Source organism: Malania oleifera, chromosome 12 (genome assembly GCF_029873635.1).
Source record: "Malania oleifera isolate guangnan ecotype guangnan chromosome 12, ASM2987363v1, whole genome shotgun sequence".
In the NCBI taxonomy this organism is placed as follows: domain Eukaryota; kingdom Viridiplantae; phylum Streptophyta; class Magnoliopsida; order Santalales; family Ximeniaceae; genus Malania; species Malania oleifera.
Window position 1 is genome coordinate 26,847,608 of NC_080428.1, and position 22,374 is coordinate 26,869,981.

A 22,374-nucleotide genomic window follows, 5' to 3' on the forward strand; every position below is an offset into this window, starting at 1 on the left:
GATATTGAAGCTCTGCCTAGGCAATTGTTAATAGTTCAAAGAACATTTTAGAATGTATAAATCAAATCACATTAGTAGGAATTGGGGCATCATCTCTAGTTTCCTAACAAAGTTATAGAACTTAATATCTTCTTCTGTACTTTGTTATTTGTGCATAAATGTAGATTTTTAAGAATATATTTCTTTTCCAAACAGATTCTCCATACATAAATCTAGAATCAATTAGTCAATGCTATGTGGTTGATATCCCGTTCAATTTTACGGATGGTTGCTTATTGTGTTATTATATGATATTTCATGAGGTAGTATTTTGATTAAGTATATAATTCAAAAAAAAAAAAAAAGTCCATGTATGACCATGTGAAGAACGCACCAGCAAAAAATATACAATAACAGTCTTTTATCTCCCATTCAACAGTTGTCTGTTTGTATGCATAGGCTAAACATAATATTTCTGCCTGTCAAACTATTTCAATTCTTCCCTTTGACAAACATCTTATTAATTATATATAACAACTAAACATGAAATTTTCTAGAGATTGTCCTATCCTCCAGGACTTTAATTCAATTGAGTCCACTTCTACTAAAGGCTACAAACTACAAACTGAAACCGCTTCACTGCCCAATTAGCAGGCTCCCCTCTCAAATCACAGATCTGTGTAGTTCCACTCTTGCTCTTCATACGACTTGAGTTTTCTGTGGTGGGTTAGTTTTCTTCTTCCAGAACCTGAGCTGCAGAGATCTCATTTCCAACATTTTCTCAATATCTTCAATTGGAAGCCCCTTTGTTTCTGGCACATAGACAAGAACAAAGAACAGGGCTACAACAGATATCAACCCAAATATCAGGAATGTCCATGAAGTTCCAATGGCTTGTGTAAGAGACAGGAACGACTGGGCAACAATGAGGTTTGAAATCCAGGTTGTAGTGGCTGCTATTCCTCCACAGACCCCTCGAAATCTTAGTGGGTATATCTCAGAATTGACTATCCATGGAACGGTGCCCATTCCAGGAGAAAAAAATATGATGTAGAGTGCCAAGCCGATTAAAGCGAGCCATCCATATTTGCTTGGGCATCCCCGCGTGTACCAGAGCCTGTCTTCTGCATGACACAGTTCCTTCACGGTGTCGTTTTGTATCAAGCATGCTCCTGGGAATAGCTGCAGTAATAATAGTAATGATAGTCGAGATTAGGACCCAAATGCTGAATTGAATATCAACGCAAGGGTGAAGCTACTAGAAAATGGTCTACAGTTTATCAAAAACACGTCTTAGTAAAGATATGAAATGGCAGGCAAAATCCATGGCGCACAGCCATGAATTTTTTTCATCCGACCCATGCAGGGACATCCAGCCATTTTTGCAGGAAACATTGCTTTGCTTCCGCTTGTGACTGCACAAGGAAAAATGTGTTTATACCTTATTACTGGGTGAAGAACAGAATCCACAGTCTGGAGATGAAGCCTTCAAACACGTCATACAGTCCCAAGCCCCAGCATTTCCAGCTGAACTGTAATCTGGACAAGTGTATGCTGCAAATTGAGACGTTTGTGCAGCACTGACATGGGGTGAATGTGAGGCAGTCTCGTGAAAGACTGCTGATAAGAGCCCGAGAGAGATTATACAACCGCACAAACTGATGACCACGAGCTTCTTCCTTCCAGTTCTGTCAATGAAGCAAATGCTCACAAGGGAGCCAAAGGCATTGAGCCCAGCTGTGACCAATGACAGGAGAAGAGCTGTTTGGTTTGATGCAATACCCGCTAACTGAATTATGGTGGGACTATAATACATGACTGTGTTTATGCCCACAAGCTGCTGGAACACCGAAAGCCCCACACCAGCAATGAGTCCTCTTCTCACTGTTTTGGTTTTCCACAGTTTGAAGAAGTTAATCTTCTCTGAAGACCCGGTTTCCTGAATCTCTGTTTCGATGGATTCCTTGAGAGCTTGAATCTCAGACTCAACCTCATGGGCTGGGTATATCTTCTTTAGTATGATTTCTGCTTCTTTTTCTCTTCCCTATTATTTGAAAGTAAATTGGTTAATGATGGATGCTGGAGGAAGATGAAATACACCCAATGGCATTTTATGAAGCTATAGAAGTAAGCAATGGACAACAAATAATGAAGCGTGCAAACCTTGCGGAAAAGCCAACGAGGCGATTCTGGAAGAAGCAGCATCAGTATGAACTGTACCAGAGCTGGAACTCCAGCAATTCCAAGCATCCATCGCCATGTCCCAGGTGCCTACAACAATGGTAAATCCATTTGCCAGATTGTAATCTCCTTTTATCTGTTTTGATTTATACTTCCTTTTTTTGAACAAATTACAGATGGGCATGGTATCTGATTATACTTTCTGAACTCTTGGTAGTTAATGATTAGGTTTACAAATATGTTGCAGAAATTAAACAAGACATGGTATGATTTCACAATCTCTGAAAAATAGAAAGAAATAAAGAAAGAAAGAAAGAAAGAGAGTCCATTGGACTTGTTTATTGGCATTCAAAAGGGCATGTGTTTAGCTTGCTTTTTGATTACTTGTTTACCGAAAGCAGAATGGAATCCCATCGTTTTCTTGCTTACCTTGGTGAAAGCCAAGTTGATGAGGTAAGAAAGAAACTGTCCTCCAGTTATCATAAAGCCATTGGTACTAACTAGTGCACCTCTGATTTTGGCAGGAGATGCTTCTGAGATGTACAGTGGGGATGTCATTGACGCCATTCCAACCCCAAGTCCAACAAAAACTCGGCCGACAATGAGAAGAATTGGGTTGGGAGCAGAGGCCATTATAACTGCTCCAACGAAAAATAGGAAATCTGCAGATAATATTGCCTTCCTTCGCCCGAAGCGATCGTTTACCCAGCCACCAATCGCAGCACCAACGATTGCCCCAGCAAGTGCCATGCTCACGATGCTCTCCTGTTTTACATAACATCACCAATCACGAATGCATGGTCGGTATCTTATTTGTTTCTACAAATTATTTAGTTGTTTATGGAACTATTAGCAGCAGGTGCCTGCAAAGTGTGTCCTAAATTCAGGTTTCAATGTTGGTTCACGCTGAATTGAGTGTTAAGCGGTCTGGATATTATGTTTGTTAGGCCTGTTTGAAACTGGAATTATCAAGGACAAGAGAGAAAATATGAAGAAATATTTTCGTTTTAGGTGGAGGGAAAAATTTTGTTTTACACATAATCAAGCTAATATTTTTCATGATCCTCTACACATGGGTGAAATAAAAAAATATTGAATTAAAACTTTTGTACTTCAAAATTGAGAGTTGAGAGGCAAGGCTTAGGTCTTTGGTGTGAAGGTCATGCTTGTCGTTTAAGAGGAAATGAGTGCCGAGGTGTCTTAAATATGACATATGGTAACGCAGACAGATACCTTCCATTTAATAAAAAGCACTGCTTTAATTTTATTACAGATACCCTCCTTTAATAAATTTTAAAACAAATGAAAACAACAACGATCGATTGGTGCAATTCCATTCCATTATTGAGCATCTTTTTCTTTTCTTTTTCTGGTTTTGGCAAATTATACTTTTTGCCATGCCACTATCGTTCCCCTCGCTTGTGTCGGATGCCTCCACTTAACTGAGGTTGATTCATCCCCCTCTTTAATGATGCTTCTTTCTTTCTTTCTTTCTGTAATTAATTTGACTCGTCAAGTCTCACCCCATGCAAATCACCGAAAAGAGGGAAGCTGGGACGAAGCTTTTCACCACCTGCCCACTGTAATTTTTTTGGAAACTGCTTATGCCGAATACTATTAAGGTTTGTTAATTTGAAGGGACTCCTCATCTCTGTATTACATACAGATCGAGTTTTAATCTCGTAAATAGTAAAAAGAAATAGGGATAGGGAATCAAATGTTTTTGTCTTTGTTTTTTTATTAAATAAAGAGGGGGTAAAAAAAAAGGAAATAAAACTTAATTAGGCAGCTAAAAATTATGAAAAAAAAACAACACAATGAAATGACCTGTAAGACGGTCTTCTTATCCACTGCCTCGAAGTCATCTCTTATGTAGAGAATAGCTCCTGATATCACTCCTGCACACGTACATATATACATGTATATTATACCCACAATATATATCAGAGAGAGAGAGAGAGAGAGAGAGAGATTGTACGGTACTGGTGAGTACCAGTGTCGTAGCCAAAGAGGAGGCCACCAATGCCAGCAGAGAAGGCAAGGCGAAGAACATAAGGATTCTTCCATGCTAGAGAGAAGCAGTCCCTGAAAGCTGATGTATCTGCTCCTTCTGTAATTATCCCTCCTTCCATTTCTTCCCTTTGTATCCAATTCCAATATCTGTATGCACACACACACACATATAAAAATCAAACACTAATATATTTCCATTTTTTCTTTTATAAATATTTTACCTTCTCAACTTCCAAGGCTTCAATCAATGAAAGTCAAAAACACAGCAGTAGCAAGCTAAGCTTCCACTTCTTCTTCTTCTTCTTCCCATGAAGGAGCCACAAATTGACACTTAAACAGAGAGAGAGAGAGAGAGAGAAGTGTGTGTTTCAGATTTGATAAGGGAGAGAAGTGAGACAAGAGAGCGGGCTATGCATTTCTTTATAGAGAGAGGGGGGTGTGTCTGCGGGAGGTGAGGGTCTTCCGGTTTATCCCCAAGCCCACAGGTCATAGGGTCAATAGTTTACAAGGTACCATTGTCTTTTAGCTCTACAGCAGGGTTGTGATGATGTCCTTAACCCACGCGACTCCAGTCGCGTGCTGTGCACTTCCAATCGCATACTTACAATTGTGACCCTAGAAACATCTCATGTGGTGGACCCCGCGGCACCCTTGATATTTTTGTGTGCGACTTTTAGGACCCGCATAAAATAAAACAAATCAAAATATACAAGAACAACAAGAGCAACACGAGCCTCTCATTTTTTTTATATTAGGAATAACAAAGTAGCAATCCTTCCCTCACCCACCCTTACCCCCTCCATGTTGGTTTAAAACAATGAAAAAGCATGGGAGCAAGTGAGACAGTGACATTTTATGGTATGGTGTATCATTACCAGTGATCTTCTTAATTAAGCCATTGATGTCATGTCATGCCATATTTTCTTAGATTATTTTACATTCATTAATTTTAATTAAATTTCATTTTTTAGTTAAATCATATATTAACTTAATAAAATTTAAATTAAGAAAATTTTTTTACTCTTCATTTATTGATATACATCAAATATCTTCACTCAAGAGGAAAGACGATTTTAGTTTCACCATTAAACCTCCTTACATAACTGGCATATAAACCTTAATGCATATATATATATATATATATATATATATTTATGAGAAGAAACGGTTACAAAACTATACTTAAAATCTCTACATAAATGCCCATAAATCTTTTGTAACCCCCCCCCCCAACCAGCACAATAATGACCATCAATGCCGGGTTGATGAATGATCAACCTCCATCACTATAAAAAAGGGGCTTTGAGGGGAGGTACGCATCTTATTTATATCCGCTTCTTTCTAATATTACAATTCGTATCCTCTTATTATTCTCTTACTTACGCATTATAGTGATCCCTCGGAGTAGATCCTGGATCCTCCAAACCATTCTTACTTGACTCTTTTTTTAGGTGGTCATGACCGAGGAACAATTCGTGAAAGCAGTTCGATCCTTAGCAGCAACAGTTGGTACCATCTGTGAGAATCTTTGGGAGGTTTTCTATCCTTGACCATGACCACAAGAAGGAGTCGGACCAATATGAAAAGGAAGAGTATGAAAAATGTGGGTGAAGCGACTAAGGAAGGGAAGGAAGCAACTTATAAAATCATGGCGCGTGAACCCTAATGGCACAAATCCCAATGATGAGAATCTAAATGATGTGGATCAACATGCCTAGACCAATAACAGCTCATTTGATGAGCACCACTTATAAGGCCCTGAAGACTAGCCCATTTGATGAGCACAACTCATGAGGCAACAATGAATAATTGAGCATATCCCACCTGTAGTGGCCTATCTAATAAGTACAACTCATGAGACCCTGAAGACTTGCGCACTTAATGACCCCAACTCACAAGACACAAATGAGTGAGCATGTCTCACCTGTAATGACCCATTTGATGAGCACACCTCATTAGGCCCTAAAAAATTGTCTACTTGATGAGTACAACTCATGAGGCACAAAGGAGTAAGCATGGCTCCCTCGTAATTGCCCATTTGATGAGCATGGCTCATAAAGCACAAAAAAGTGAGCACAGCTCACCTGTAATGACCAATTTGATGAGTGCAGCTCATGAAGCCCCAAAGATCAACCCACTTGATAAGCACAACTCATGAGGCAAAACAAAAACTAAACACTGCTCACTAGAGTGACCCAACTAATGAGCATAGCTCATGAGACCTAACTGGGCTAAAAGATGAGCACCGCTCATGAGACCCAAAGACCAACCCACTTGAAGAGCACAACTCATGAGGCAAAAATAAAAATGACTGAGCACTGCTCATTAAAAAAGCTTAATAGATGAGCACAACTCATGAGACTTGAAGAATTGGCCCAATTGATGAGCACATCTCATGAGTCCTGAAGATTGGCCCAACAGATAAGTACGGCTCATGAGGTTTGGAGACTAGCCCACCTAATGAGCACAACTCATGAGACTTGAAGAAATTGGCCCAACAGATTAACCCTTTTCATGAGGCCTGGAGCAATTGTCTCAACTAATGAGCATAACTCATAAGGTCTAAAGAGTTGGCCCAACTGATGAGCACAACTAATAAAGCCTAAAGAAATTGGCCCAACTAATGAGCACAGCTCATGAGGCCTAAGGAATTGACCCGTGGCTCATGAGGCCTGAAGAACAAGCCAAGTTGATAAGTGTAGCTCGCGAGGCCTAAAAAATCGGCCCAAATAATGAGCACAACTTATGAGGCCTAAAGAACCAACCTAATTGATGAGCATAACTCATGAGGCTTGAAAGAAAAGCTCTACTCTAATCGTTTGAAAAAATAAAGGTCCAGTCAAACAGTTGCTTGGATCATTTGAAAAAAATGATGATCTAGGAAAATATATGCTCGAATCATTTGAAAAACAATTCAGATTGTTGGGCATAAGGGTTACCTAGTCGAATTGCACCAATGATCCCAACCGAGCAACCATAAAAAAAATGGCTCGATGGAAGCCCACTTGGCTCGAATGAGGTGACAAAGGCATGGAGCAAGCCAAGCGCACGACTCGGCCATAGCAAACACGGCTCGACATAAGCCCAATTGACTTGAATGAGCCAATAAAGGCATGGAGCATGCCAAGAGCATGCACCTAACGTAGCAGAAACGGCTCAAAAAAAATCCTATTTGGCTCGGATGAGCCAATAGGGACATAGGGCAAGCCAATCATACTACTCAGTAGAAGCCAGTGACGACTCGTATAAGCTGAACATGGTACAAATTAAGTTGAGTATATGACTCAGTAGAATCCAGAACAGCTTGGATGAGCCAATAACAGCGAATGTGAAAAAAAAATTGAGCGGCACTTTCTAAAGTCTTCGAACTTTGGAAACAAGTTTTAAAAGTTTGAAACCAAAGGGAGGCAACTAATATACCTCAAAATATCTTCACTCAAAAGAAGGGATGGTTTCGATTCCACCATTAAACCTCCTTACATAACCAACATCAAACCTTAATGCATATATATTTATGAGAAGGAGTGGTTGCAAAACTATGTTGGCCTATCAAGGCTTAATCTGGTTTTGATAATGACAAACCAATGCATCTAGCTAATTGTGCTGTTAAGTGTGTATACAGGTGTAATATTATAATATAAAAATACAATGAAAATGCAAATTGGAAAGCCATGAAGGACACAAGTAATTAAAAGATGGCTATTGATATGAAGCTTGGATGAAGACCAAACTTAATGACATGAAGACCCAGATAGGTTAGTAATGTGTATTGTATAATAGTAATTCATGTAAGTACATCTCATGTTGGTTTTTATTACGCAGCTCTTAGGTTATTTATTTGGACCCTAGATACCTTTTAAAGTCTTGAAAAATATTTTTTACAAAGTACAAATATTATTTCAAAATATTAAAATCATTTTGGGAATTTAAAATATAAAGGAATTTGAATTTGTGAACAAACTGGTCTGGCATCAGAGAGTTTGGGTGACCAAACCTCAATTTTAGTCGACTGAAGGGCTACTTCCATTGTAAAGTTTCAGACACAATTAGTTTGGGTGACCGAACCTCAGGTTCAGTCGACCGAATGTGTTCGGGCGACCAAACTTAGAGTCTAGTTGACCGAGTGGCTATTGAATGTTTGAAAATCCTGATTTTAATTGGTTTGGGCGAACAAACACATGGTTTAGTTGACCGAAGCCCTGTGAGAAGTTTCTCAAATGGCAAAAAATCTTCATGATTCTCACATATATTAAGTTACCAAAACACATACAATGACTATAATTCAAACCTACATATAAATAATTAACCCTAAAGGTGTTGTAAACACTAAATACACCGATTATATAATAGAACATATAGATTGATTGTATCCAGTTCCACACATTGCCAAAAGTTTTCTTAGTTCATTTTGAAAAGGAAGGTGTATTCCCAAGAGGGGAGTGAATTGGGGTTTTTTTTTTTTAAATGTTTCTTTATACCTTCTTTAATTGGTTCTTTCTCAACTTGTTTTAAGTTCAGTAACCACATATACAAAATTGATTTTCAATCACAAGTTCAGTGGAAATTTATTTAGTTTAAACCTTTATCAATGAATATACCAATTTGAATATCCTTTTCAGCAATTTAATTCACTCCAACCAAGATAACCAAAACACAATTCACAATGTAGAATGAATTCAACAATGCTTCAAAGATTCAACACTTGAATAACTCAAAGTAGAGTTTAGGTATGTAGCTGATAAAATCCCTTTATTAGTGAACTTGATTTGTCAATATGAAATACAATGTAAATTTTCAACACTCTTAAAAAAAAAAAAAAAAAAAAAACTCAAAATTTAAATAAACTTTCAATTAATAAGTATTGAGTGTAACCAATCAACGTACTCCGTTATGATTTTCGCAATTTGTATTGATCAACCAACGTACTCTCTTTTTGGTTTTCGAAATCCCAAAGTCAAATTAATCTTTGGTTTATTTAATATCCAATCCACATAGGTATTATGAACAGAAAATTAAAATCCAACCACGCAATTTATATGAACAAAAAATTAAATGAGAGTAGGGAAGAGAGTGAGACACAAGTTTTACGAGGTTCAGCTATACCTGCCTACGTCCTCGCCTTAGGCAAACACATTCAAGGATTCCATTATACTACTCCTTTACGAGTAGAAGTAACCTTACACACTCCTTTGCAAGTAGGAGTAACCTTTACAATCTCTCCTTCAATAGGCTAGAGTTTGCCTCTCCAAACGATACCTCATAGTTGGTTCAACAACGATTCAAAGACTTGAATTGTCTACAAAATAAGAAACAAATTTGGTGTACAAAGACACTCTCAACAAGAGCTGATTAGTACAAAACTTAAGCATTACAATATACTTCAATTCAAAATAACAATTGAAAGAATTTGAAGCCTTAGAAGTACATCACCGTGAGCTTTCTTCTTAGATTGAAAGAATTCAGAGTAGGCTTAGAAATTTTGTGAGAGATTCATAGCAAAACTTATTAAGGAACTTCGGAGAGTATTGAGAGCAAGAGAGCTTTGAATGCTATATATTTCCTTGGTGTATTGAAACCTTAGCCTTGGGGAGTATTTATAGATGTTTAAACAAGACTATTTTTGTGTTCCCCAAGTGACTTAGAGTGTTTCCCAAATTTTCATAACGTTTAGAATTCAAAAAATCAAATTTGGAAACTTCTCGTTATATTAAAATTTTGAAATCTCGATGAGTCAGTTGACTGGGAATAATGAGTCAGACGCATGTATTCATTAAAACACTGAAAATTTCAAACTCAGCAAAGAGTCAGTCGACTAGGTCATCACCAATCAATCGTCTGGGTCCTTTCAGGTCGTCTCAAAATCAGTTTAATTATTTGTCAGTCGCCTAGATTAAATTTGTCAGTCGCCTGGATTCATTAAAACACTAAAATTTTAAAACTCAACAAGGAGTCAGTCAATTGGGTCAAATTTGTCAGTTGCTTGGAAAGACCAAAAGTTTGATTTTTCATTTTGTTTCCAATTTCTTTTTGCTCTTTTGCTTTCCCCAAAATAGTTTAAGACTTTTGAAAAATATTTTTTGGGTTTTTTCAAAACATGGTCTCTAAGTCAATGAATTTCCTAATGAGCTTCAAATTTAATTAAATTATTATTTGAATGAAGTACTTACATAGAGACTCTCTTAAGATTTAATTCTATTCTAAGCTTGGAGTCTTCATGCTTGTTATTTGTGTAGTCTATCTTGCCTCTGAACTTAAATTCTCTAAGCTTCCATCAATTCTCTAAGCTTTCATCAAGCTGTCTTTGGAATATGTTCTTCGAGCTTTCATTTCTTTTTCATGTATTCTTGCAATGAGCTTTGTTATAACTTTGAACTTGAACTTAAACACCTGTTTCGTAAAGTATCTTCACTTTCAACAAAACATGTTAAATTACCTTTTATTTGTTATCATCAAAACAAGTTTAGTAAGCCATGTTAGGCCAACAATCTTCTCCTTTTTTTTTATGATGACAAATAAGGAGTAACGGTGAGTGAACTTTGACACAAGGCTCCCCCTTACAATAAGCATAATTTTAACAATGTTTTGAAAGCACAATAATCATTCAATAATATCAAACCTTCTTTATATATAACCAAAAGATGTTATGAAACAAGCATTAAATTTTAGACAAATGACATAAATTGATTAAAAAAATAAAAGGAAACTAGAAGAGAATATTTTGAGGTTTTAAAATCTACCCACATTCACAAAGCCTTCACATAATCTCTACTCTATTATCAAAAGCAATTTTAAAGTTTTAACGCTCAGCCCAAGTATATGTATATAAGTATGTGTGTGCGCGCGCGCGCGAGTGCATTTGCACATATTGACCTGATATGAAATGCAATAATGTAATAACTCCACCCTAGCTCAAAATATTGTATCATGCAGGAGGGGCATCACCCCTTGCACCATCCCATTAAAACACCATTGAGTTTTGATTAACCCTTCCACATATTATAGGTTCAAGTGGAGTTTAAATATGAGTTATAATACAACCATGCAATTTATATATGTAGAGAAATTAAAGAGTAAGGGAAGAGAATGAGACCAAAGTTTTTAGGAGATTCAACTATACCAACCTGCATCCTCGCGTTAGGAAACACCACCTAAGGATTCCACTATAACACTCCTTTCCGGGTAGGAGCAACCTTAAAATCCCTCCTTCAATAGGCTAGAATACACCTCTCCAAACGATATCCCCACACTTGATACAACGATTCAATCAGCCCTAAACCATCAAGAAAATAAGAAAATAAGAAAGAATTCTTGTGTACAAGAAATACTCTTAGATAAAGTAGATTAGTACAAATATAGCATAGCTAATCAAAACTTCAAAGTAAATATCAAAGAATAATGAAATTGAAGCTCAAAGAGTATGTCACCGAGATTCTTCCTTTGATTTGAATCAAAACTCAAAGGTTGTACTCAGAGATCACTGATCAATGACTCAGTAATTCTTTGAAAATCTCAACAAGTAGATGTGACAAAGAGGGCTTTGAGAGAGTATGAGTAATATAGATTGAAGTCAGATTTTCAATTCTTGGTGTTTACTTTGATTTGAGAAACCATATATTTATAGGCTCAAAAAGTAATAAATTTGTGTTGTCCAAGTTACTTGGAGTGTTTCCCAATTTTGTATAAAGTTTGGGACACAAGCAACTCAATTTGGAAACTTTAAACGCTGTTTTAAAAACTAACCATTACGAGGGTTAGTTGCCTGAACCCATCGGGGTCAGTCGCCTGATCTTCAAATATAGTGTATTTTTCAGTTCAAAATAGGGTTAGTCACCTAAGGTCTGAGGGGTCAGTCACCTAATTCTTCACTGTCTATCAAAATTCAATTTAGCAAATATGTCAATCGCCTGACCAGACATGGGTCAGTCACCTGAATAGTTGAAAATACCGTTTTTAAAGTTTGTTTCCAAAAACCTTAGCCTACTCGCTTTGATACTTTTAAAGAGTATTTTTCAGGATTTTCAAAATAAGGTCTCTAAGTCTATAATAAACCCTAATGAGTTTCAAAGCATTCATTTTGATATTCAAATGAAGTGCTTACATAAGACTTCCCAATGACTTCAAAATTCTCTAAACTTGAAGTCTTCATGTATATCTTTGCTTTGAGTCCTCTTTATCTTGAGCTTCAATATTCTTTAAGCTTCCATATGTTTTGACCATCTTGGACCTCTTAAGCTTTCTTTTGATCACCTTGTTGTTGAAGTATAAGCTTTTATAGCACTTGTGATCTTGGATTTTTAATAACCTTTTGAATTTGTCATACTAGGTTTCTTAAAATGTCATCACTTAAACTATAACTTGTTAAATAAACTTTTATTCGTTATCATCAAAACAAGATTCAAAAGCCATGTTAGGCCAATAGTATGGAATAAGTTTTTCAAAGATCTAAGAAGCAATAAATGAATTCTTCAACAAAGATTTTTGCAATTAATGATGTGTGGAGAAACTTGATTTTGACTCTCAAGAGGATACTTTCAAAATGAAAGAGTATGAGAGTGAATGCCTTTTAATTTGAGAAAATGTGAGTATAAAAATGCTCAACAAAGCAAGAGTGTAATATGAGATTGACAAGTTATTTTAAGTGCTTTGGGCAAGGTATTTATAGGCATTTTCAAAGTTTGATCATTTTATGGCCGTTGGGAATAAAATAATAATATATTTTGAATTTTTATGGCCGTTTTCAGTTCAAAATTGGCTTAACCTAAGAGTTTCGATCAACTAACCCATGGTCCACTCAATCAGCCCAAGGGCAAAAACACTTTTAGCGCAGTTCGGTCAATTGGGCTTACTATCCAGTCAGCCGAATCTTCTTGGCATGACTGTCGGTCGACCGGGCTTACGATCTGGTCAACTGGGCCCTTTGAAAACATGCATTTTAGCCTTGTTTTGAACTTCAAAGTCTTTTAAAACCCTTGTATGAATTTAGCTTTTTAAGAGAAAGGTTTTCTAAGAAAAGTTTGAGCTCCCAAGGTCAGTCTATGGTCGTTATTGAGCTTCTCAATCAGATCATGTAAGACATGCATTTACAATTTTAAACTAAATACAATACAATTGAAAATTTATGTGTCTTCATCCTTTGTTCTTCAAGTTGTCATGGAATGGGCCGCGTGAAGTGTTCTTTAACTACCTTGTGACTTCCATATCACAATGACCATTTGTTCCTTCTAAAAAAAAATACATATGTTCATACACTAAATTCACAAATCAGATACTCACAATTTGTCATTATCAAAAATGGTATCAGACTCAAAAAGTTAACACATATGAATTAAGATGAGAAGGGGGCTTATGTAGTCGCGTTGGATAATGAGAAGATGTAGGGTCCACATGATTAGAAGATGAAGATGAGTCCACCAAGGAGGATGGGGGGATTTGTACCTGCAAATGAAAATGAAGGACAATGTGAAGAAATAGGAGCAATTAGGGAAGACTCTAAATCAATATCACAAGTAAATAGATCAATATTTACAAAGTCTGGCTCATTTAAGATGCTAAAGCTTTTTGGAATAAAGAAGAAAGGAATGTGTTCAAGAGAGAAACACACACATAGAGGATCGTGCTGACAACTTAGAGCACTCAGTATGAGGATGAAGATCAAAGCATGTGCAACCAAATACTCTCAAATGAAAATACTCTGGAGCCTTGTTGTACAATTTCTCATACGGAGAAACTCCCAATTTAAGAGCAGTAAGAATTTTTTTAATCAAATATATGGCAGTACGAATTACTTCTCCTTAGAAAACTTTGGGAACATTACTAGAAAGAAGAAGGGATCGAGCTATCTCATTGATATGCTGATGTTTTCTTCAAGCCACACCATTTTGTTCAGGAGTGTCTGTGCACAATGATTGATGTATGGTGCCATCATAGGTGAGTAGGGTGAAAAACTCAGTATACTTAAATTCCCCCCCCCACCTCCCCCAAATCACACGTGAAACACTTGATGACAGTTGAATGTTGTGTTTGAACCAAAGCACGAAACATTTTATAGATGATAATGAAATAAGAACAATTCATCATAAGGTATATCCATGTAAAATGAGTATAATCATCAATGAAATAATAATAACGAGACCCTCCCTTTGAGATAGTAGGAGTTGGTCACCAAACATAAAAATGGATTACATCAAAGGGTGAAAAAGACATTGATGTACTTTTATTAAATGGAAAAGTAGAGAATTTTGCAAGCTTACAACCACTATAATCAAAAAGGTCATGAGAAGATAAATTTCCTAAGACACATGTGGAAGCCAAAATCTCAGTTGAGAACTAGAAATATGTCCAAGGCATGAATGCCATAAATAAAAGTTAAAAGAATTGAAACTCGAATGAAATGAAGACAAGTCAACACTAGAAACAACAAATTCTTTGACCTGAAACTCTTCTAATACATACAATCCTCCCTTCCTATGACATGTCCCAATCAGCTTCTTGGAATGTGGATCATAAACAAAACATGAGGTTGGAGTAAAAGAAACATGGTATCCATAATCACATAACTGACTAATAGAAATCAAATTCAATAAAAGTTGAGGAATACAATAAAGAAAAAATGGCACAAATAAGATGAAATGATGGAACTATACCTACCAATGGCATTGAGGTACCATTGGTAACCAAAATAGATGAAGGTGTCAAGGTAGAAAATATAGATGTACATAAAGAAATGTTATTTGACATATGATGAGTATCACCCGAGTCAAATACCCAAGTAGATGGAGATATACCTGAAGTGGATGAGGAGGACAAACCTATGGAGGGAGAAACAGATAATACATTAGGTTTTGATGTAGAAAGAAGCTTCTGCAATTCAATAAGAGATAGTGTGGGCATGATGGGAGACGCCTATTCTGATGATGTAGTGGCTATAGTATGATAATGTCTAGCCTTCGAGTGTGTTGTTGTCCCTTAATAATAATGGACATTGAAACTTTCAATGACCATTATGTTTGCAAAAACTACACTCATCAATGGCAACTATTTGATGTCAATTTTGACCATTGGAAGATTGCTTAGATGAGATAGTCAAAAGAGTCTAAGTAGAAATTAGGAGAAGCCCTTTACCCACATGTGATGTGAGACACACTTCCTCTACCATTAGTTCACTAACAATTCAAATACAAGCCAAAAGAGGCAACAAAACCAAAGATGAAGGGGAGGGCTGTGAATTAATTTCAAACTAAGAAACAAAACAGCATTGCACTTATTGATTTCAAATTGCAAACACTTATTGATTTCAAGCAAACGGAACCAAAGTCAATGATGTGCCTCTAGAACTATCAAATTCTGATGCGGCAAGCCTTAGTTGCTGCAAATTCAACAAATCTCCATTACACATTGAACACCTGCCGCTGCTATTGTAAGTATAAGCACTGTAAGAACAGTTGTTCAAATCGGTGTTTGAAACAAAGCTCTTGTCCGACCTGCTGGAAACGAACCAACATGCTCGATTTCAGAGGCGACATTGGGGCTGCTTCAGTTGTGCATAGCCAGCGAGGGCGAAAGAGACAAAGCCATTTTGAAAGTAGGGGCCTATTTAGTTGCGGGCAATTCTCATTTTATTTCCAGTTTTTCATAGTGTTACAAAATGCCTTTTACATTCCAGTATTCCAACATTACATGAATAATTTTTGATAAAACAATATATATATATATATAGATCAACTTTCCTATGCAAATATTTGAAAGCTAGAAGGGGCTGGAATTTTTTTAATTACTTGAAACTTTTACATAGAAAATGAAATCTATATTCCATTACTAAACCCTGAACTTCCCTCAAAATTCAAGTCGTTCAGTCAGAATCTGTTCTTAAAGAAAGCTTATGCTAATGGTGTTACAAGTGACGATACCTGGGTAAGCGCTTAATCTATACGTATATATGTATACCTTTGATGGTGATTAATGCTAACCTTTTATTTTATTTTAAGTTAAAGTGCCTTGTCCTCCTGGTACTCCTTTTTTATCTCTTCTAGTAGAGTGTTTTTTCTGCCTTTCTTTATTAAGAAAAATGAAAAAGCAGTAAGATATTGAAGCTTTGCCGAGGCAATTGTTACAAGTTCAAAGAACATTTTAGAATGTATAAATCAAATCACATTAGTAGGAATTGGGGCATCATCTCTAGTTTCCTAACAAAGTTATAGAACTTAATATCTTCTTCTGTACTTTGTTATTTGTGCATAAATGTAGATTTTTAAGAATATATTTCTTTTCCAAACGGATTCTCCATACATAAATCTAGAATCAATGAGTCAATGCTCTCTGGAGTGGGCTATGTGGTTGATATCTCGTTCAATTTTATGGCTGGTTGCTTAGGGTGTTATTATATGATATTTCATGAGGTAGTATTTTGATTAAGTATATACTTCAAAAAAAAAAAAGTCCATGTATGACATGTGAAGAACGCACCAGCAAAAAATATACAATAACAGTCTTTTATCTCCCATTCAACAGTTGTCTGTTTGTATGCATAGGCTAAACATAATATTTCTGCCTGTCAAACTATTTCAATTCTTCCCTTTGACAAACATCTTATTAATTATATATATCAACTAAACATGAAACTTTCTAGAGATTGTCCTATCCTCCAGGACTTTAATTCAATTGAGTCCACTTCTACTAAAGGCTACAAACTACAAACTGAAACCGCTTCACTGCCCAATTAGCAGGCTCCCCTCTCAAATCACAGATCTGTGTAGTTCCACTCTTACTCTTCAAACGACTTGAGTTTTCTGTGGTGGGTTAGTTTTCTTCTTCCAGAACCTGAGCTGCAGAGATCTCATTTCCAACATTTTCTCGATATCTTCAATTGGAAGCCCCTTTGTTTCTGGCACATAGACAAGAACAAAGAACAGGGCTACAACAGATATCAACCCAAATATCAGGAATGTCCATGAAGTTCCAATGGCTTGTGTTAGAGACAGGAACGACTGGGCAACAATGAGGTTTGAAATCCAGTTTGCAGTGGCTGCTATTCCTCCACAGACCCCTCGAAATCTTAGTGGGTATATCTCAGAATTGACTATCCATGGAACGGTACCCATCCCAGGAGAAAAAAATATGATGTAGAGTGCCAAGCCGATTAAAGCAAGCCATCCATATTTGCTTGGGCATCCCCTTGTGTACCAGAGCCTGTCTTCTGCATGACACAGTTCCTTCACGGTGTCGTTTTGTATCAAGCATGCTCCTGGGAATAGCTGCAGTAATAATAGTAATGATGGTCGAGATTAGGACCCAAATGCTGAATTGAACATCAATGCAAGGGTGAAGCTACTAGAAAATGGTCTATAGTTTATCAAAAACATGTCTTAGTAAAGATATGAAATGGCAGGCAAAATCCATGGCGCACAGCCATGAATTTTTTTCATCCGACCCATGCAGGGACATCCAGCCATTTTTGCAGGAAACATTGCTTTGCTTCTGCTTGTGACTGCACAAGGAAAAATGTGTTTATACCTTATTACTGGGTGAAGAACAGAATCCACAATCTGGAGATGAAGCCTTCAAACACGTCATACAGTCCCAAGCCCCAGCATTTCCAGCTGAACTGTAATCTGGACAAGTGTATGCTGCAAATTGAGACGTTTGTGCAGCACTGACATTGGGTGAATGTGAGGCAGTCTCGTGGAAGACTGCTGATAAGAGCCCGAGAGAGATTATACAACCGCACAAACTGATGACGAGGAGCTTCTTCCTTCCAGTTCTGTCAATGAAGTAAATGCTCACAATGGAGCCAAAGGCATTGAGCCCAGCTGTGACCAATGACAGGAGAAGAGCTGTTTGGTTTGATGCAATACCCGCTAACTGAATTATGGTGGGACTATAATACATGACTGTGTTTATGCCCACAAACTGCTGGAACACCTGAAGCCCCACACCAGCAATGAGTCCTCTTCTCACTGTTTTGGTTTTCCACAGTTTGAAGAAGTTAATCTTCTCTGAAGACCCGGTTTCCTGAATCTCTGTTTCGATGGATTCCTTGAGAGCTTGAATCTCAGACTCAACCTCATGGGCTGGGTATATCTTCTTTAGTATGATTTCTGCTTCTTTTTCTCTTCCCTATTATTTGAAAGTAAATTGGTTAATGATGGATGCTGGAGGAAGATGAAATACACCCAATGGCATTTTATGAAGCTATAGAAGTAAGCAATGGACAACAAATAATGAAGCGTGCAAACCTTGCGGAAAAGCCAACGAGGCGATTCTGGAAGAAGCAGCATCAGTATGAACTGTACCAGAGCTGGAACTCCAGCAATTCCAAGCATCCACCGCCATGTCCCAGGTGCCTACAACAATGGTGAATCCATGTGCCAGATTGTAATCTCCTTTTATCTGTTTTGATTTATACTTCCTTTTTTTGAACAAATTACAGATGGGCATGGTATCTGATTATACTTTCTGAACTCTTGGTAGTTAATGATGAGGTTTACAAATATGTTGCAGAAATCAAACAAGACATGGTATGATTTCACAATCTCTGAAATATAGAAAGAAAGAAAGAAAGAGAGTCTATTGGACTTGTTTATTGGCATTCAAAAGGGCATGTTTTAGCTTGCTTTTTGATCACTTGTTTACCGAAAGCAGAACAGAATCCCATCGTTTTCTTGCTTACCTTGGTGAAAGCCAAGTTGATGAGGTAAGAAAGAAACTGTCCTCCAGTTATCAGAAAGCCATTGGTACTAACTAGTGCACCTCTGATTTTGGCAGGAGATGCTTCTGAGATGTACAGTGGAGATGTCATTGACGCCATTCCAACCCCAAGTCCAACAAAAACTCGGCCGACAATGAGAAGAATTGGGTTGGGAGCAGAGGCCATTATAACTGCTCCAACGAAAAATAGGAAATCTGCAGCTAGTATTGCCTTCCTTCGCCCGAAGCGATCGTTTACCCAGCCACCAATGGCAGCACCAACGATTGCCCCAGCAAGTGCCATGCTCACGATGCTCTCCTGTTTTACATAACATCACCAATCACGAATGCATGGTCGGTATCTTATTTGTTTCTACAAATTATTTAGCTGTTTATGGAACTATTAGCAGCAGGTGCCTGCAAAGTGTGTACTAAATTCAGGTTTCAAGGTTGGTTCACGCTGCAAAGTGTCTGGATATTATGTTTGTTAGGCCCTGTTTGAAACTTGAAATATCAAGGACAAGAGAGAAAATATGAAGAAATATTTTCGTTTTAGGTGGCTCATAAAAAGTACGAAATAAAACAAAATATTTAATAAATTAATGGATGGAAAAATTTTGTTTTACACATAATTAAGCTAATATTTTCCTAAATTTTAAGTTATATTTGAATGATATTTCAAAATTTCTAATTATACTTAAATAACATTTTGTTCCTAATTATGGTGGACAAATACAATAGAATATTCATTTGACATATCATTCTTAATTATGGTGAGCAAATACAATAAAAAAATAATTTCCTTCTATTTTTTTCCCCTTTCCTTCAATAAAATTCTTAATATACTGACTCCTATTGAAAAGAAAAAATAGCAAAATCATCCGTATTAGTAAATTCTTGCATACTATTTCTCTAAAATATTTTTCACGATCCTCTTCATATGGGTGAATTAAAAAAATATTGTATTAAAACTTTTGTACTTCAAAATTGAGAGTTGAGAGGCAAAGCTTAGGTCTTTGGTGTGAAGGTCTTGTTTGTCGTACCCATTTAATAAAAAGCACTGCTTTAATTTTAAAACAAAAGAAAACAACAACGATCGATTGCTGCTATTCCATTCCATTATTGAGCCTCTTTTTCTTTTCTTTTTCTGGTTTTGGCAAATTATACTTTTTGCCATGCCACTATCCTTCCCCTTAAATGAGGTTGATTCATCCATCCCCCTCTTTAATGATGCTTCCTTCTTTCTTTCTTTCTGTAATTAATTTGACTCGTCAAGCCTCTCCCCATGCAAATCACTGAAACGAGTGAGCTGGGACGAAGCTTTTCACCAACTGCCCACTGTAATTTTTTTGGAAACTGCTTATGCCGAATGTTATTAAGGTTTGTTAATTTGAAGGGACTCCTCATCTCTGTCTTAAATAGTTAAAAGAAATAGGAATAGAGCATCAATTATCTTTGTCAAATTAATTAAAAAATATATCATTATTTATTTATTAAATATAACATAAAAAATTAATAAAAAATATTTATTTATTTAATCTAGATGGTTTTTTGTATATATATTTAAATTAAATTTAGAAGTATGGATTTCGAACATTTGATTTGGATTTTGGATGAGTTTGAAAAAATTTAATATAATTTAAGATTATATTTTATTCAAATTCAATATAAATCCAAAATAACGTCTCTCTAAACATAGGGTTAAATTTGTTTGGAGCGATATGGTGGGAACAGAAATAAATAAATAAATTAGCTTCTCTTCACTTTATTTGGCTTAATCCCAGAGACAATACAGAAAAAAAATATGGCAAAAAACCATTTAGGAGAATGTCTCCAAAATGACCCTCTTCACTTTTTTTTCTGTATTCTCTCTGAAATTTGGTGAGAAATTTGAGGGGTTTTGGTCTTCTTGTTTTTTTTTCTCTGAAATTTGGTGAGAAACATAATGACCCTCTTCACGTTTTTCTCTCTGTTTTTTTACTTCCCCACTTTTCTCACCAAATGTCAACAAAAGAAAAGAAGGATGGAGAAATCTTTAACTTTTTGTCTCTTCCCTTCGACTAATAAAGGTATTAGTTAACTGCGTTTGGAAATCTCTACGAGGTTAGGCTTATCTAAAGTGCAAAATAGACACGTACATAGTAGAAGACCTTCCTCCAGTTTGTTTATACGTGTTTCCGGCATTTTCTTTAGGGTAAATAATGGTCCAGAAATACGTAAAGGCATGAAGTAAATAAGCAATAAATAATAAATAATAATTTTTTCCCCTGCTGAGAATCAGAGTAATATAGTAGGCACAAAATTATATAATAAAATAAAATAAAAATGTAAGTTGTTTAATGTTTTTGTTTTTTTATTCAATAAAGAGGGGGTAAAAAAAAAGGAAATAAAAATTAATTAGGCGGCTAAAAATTATGAAAAAAACAACAGAATGAAATGACCTGTAAGACGGTCTTCTTATCCACAGCCTCGAAGTCATCTCTTATGTAGAGAATAGCTCCTGATATCACTCCTGCACACGTACATATATACATGTATATTATACCCACAATATATATCAGAGAGAGAGAGAGAGAGAGAGAGAGAGAGATTGTATGGTACTGGTGAGTACCAGTGTCGTAGCCAAAGAGGAGGCCACCAATGCCAGCAGAGAAGGCAAGGCGAAGAACATAAGGATTCTTCCATGCCAGAGAGAAGCAGTCCCTGAAAGCTGATGTATCTGCTTCTGTAATTATCCCTCCTTCCATTTCTTCGCTTTGTATCCAATTCCAATATCTGTATGCACACACACACACACATATAAAAATCAAACACTAATATATTTCCATTTTTTCTTTTATAAATATTTTACCTTCTCAACTTCCAAGGCTACAATCAATGAAAGTTAAACACAGCAGTAGCAAGCTAAGCTTCCACTTCTTCTTCTTCTTCCCATGAAGGAGCCACAAATTGACACTTAAACACAGAGAGAGAGAGAGAGAGAGAGAGAGAGAGAGAGAGAGAGAGAAGTGTGTGTTTCAGATTTGATAAGAGAGAGAAGTGGGACAAGAGAGAGGGCTATGCATTTCTTTATAGAGAGAGGGGGGTGTGTCTGCGGGAGGTGAGGGTCTTCCGGTTTATCCCTAAGCCCACAGGTCATAGGGTCAATAATCTACAAGGTACCATTGTCTTTTAGCTCTACAGCAGGGTTTTGATGATGTCCTTAACCCACGCGACTCGAGCCGCGTGCTCTTCACTTCCAATCGCATACTTACAATTGTGACCCTAGAAAAATCTCATGTGGTGGAACCCGCAGCTCCCTTTATATTTTTGTGTGCGACTTTTAGGACCCGCATAAAATAAAACAAATCAAAATATATAAGAACAACAAGAGCAACACGAGCCTCTCATTTTTTTATATTAGGAATAACAAAGTAGCAATCCTTCCCTCACCCACCCTTACCCCCTCCATGTTGGTTTTAAACAATGAAAAAGCATGGGAGCAATTGAGACATTGACATTTTATGGTATGGTCTATCA

The 22,374-nt window shown here is 36.6% G+C and overlaps 2 protein-coding genes across 3 annotated transcripts; both read right to left on the reverse strand.

Annotated features, from left to right (window-relative positions):
• Positions 1-383: 383 nt before the first annotated feature.
• LOC131145131 (probable inositol transporter 2) lies at positions 384-21,721 on the reverse strand. Of its 2 annotated transcripts, none has more exons than XM_058094225.1 (7): positions 21,707-21,721; positions 4,154-4,320; positions 3,988-4,058; positions 2,590-2,925; positions 2,143-2,250; positions 1,421-2,023; positions 384-1,161 (listed from the first exon to the last, which is right to left on the reverse strand). In XM_058094225.1, exons 2-7 carry the CDS (start codon positions 4,290-4,292, stop codon positions 679-681), a joined length of 1,740 nt encoding a protein of 579 aa, XP_057950208.1. In that variant the 5' UTR covers positions 4,293-4,320; positions 21,707-21,721; the 3' UTR covers positions 384-678. The 2 variants fall into 2 exon arrangements, with proteins under 2 accessions (XP_057950208.1, XP_057950207.1); XM_058094224.1 differs by lacking the exon at positions 21,707-21,721 and adding an exon at positions 4,395-4,663.
• Positions 16,646-21,994, reverse strand: LOC131145132 (probable inositol transporter 2). Its single transcript, XM_058094226.1, has 7 exons — positions 21,707-21,994; positions 21,467-21,630; positions 21,297-21,367; positions 18,839-19,174; positions 18,405-18,512; positions 17,683-18,285; positions 16,646-17,423 (listed from the first exon to the last, which is right to left on the reverse strand). Exons 2-7 carry the CDS (start codon positions 21,600-21,602, stop codon positions 16,941-16,943), a joined length of 1,737 nt encoding a protein of 578 aa, XP_057950209.1. The 5' UTR covers positions 21,603-21,630; positions 21,707-21,994; the 3' UTR covers positions 16,646-16,940.
• Between the last annotated feature and the right edge of the window lie 380 nt (positions 21,995-22,374).

What these genes read in the sequence shown, in the direction of transcription:
- LOC131145131 (XM_058094225.1), bottom strand. Translation starts at nt 4,292, where the DNA reads ATGGAAGGAGGGATAATTACAGAAGGAGCAGATACATCAGCTTTCAGG. An exon ending in ATAAGAAGACCGTCTTACAG is followed by an intron (nt 2,926 to 3,987) that starts GTCATTTCATTG and finishes TATGTAAAACAG; the next exon opens with GAGAGCATCGTGAGCATGGC. An exon ending in GTTCTTCACCCAGTAATAAG is followed by an intron (nt 1,162 to 1,420) that starts GTATAAACACAT and finishes TTATTACTGCAG; the next exon opens with CTATTCCCAGGAGCATGCTT.
- LOC131145132 (XM_058094226.1), bottom strand. Translation starts at nt 21,602, where the DNA reads ATGGAAGGAGGGATAATTACAGAAGCAGATACATCAGCTTTCAGGGAC. An exon ending in TCAACTTGGCTTTCACCAAG is followed by an intron (nt 18,513 to 18,838) that starts GTAAGCAAGAAA and finishes CCATTGTTGTAG; the next exon opens with GCACCTGGGACATGGCGGTG. An exon ending in CTCGTTGGCTTTTCCGCAAG is followed by an intron (nt 18,286 to 18,404) that starts GTTTGCACGCTT and finishes TTCAAATAATAG; the next exon opens with GGAAGAGAAAAAGAAGCAGA.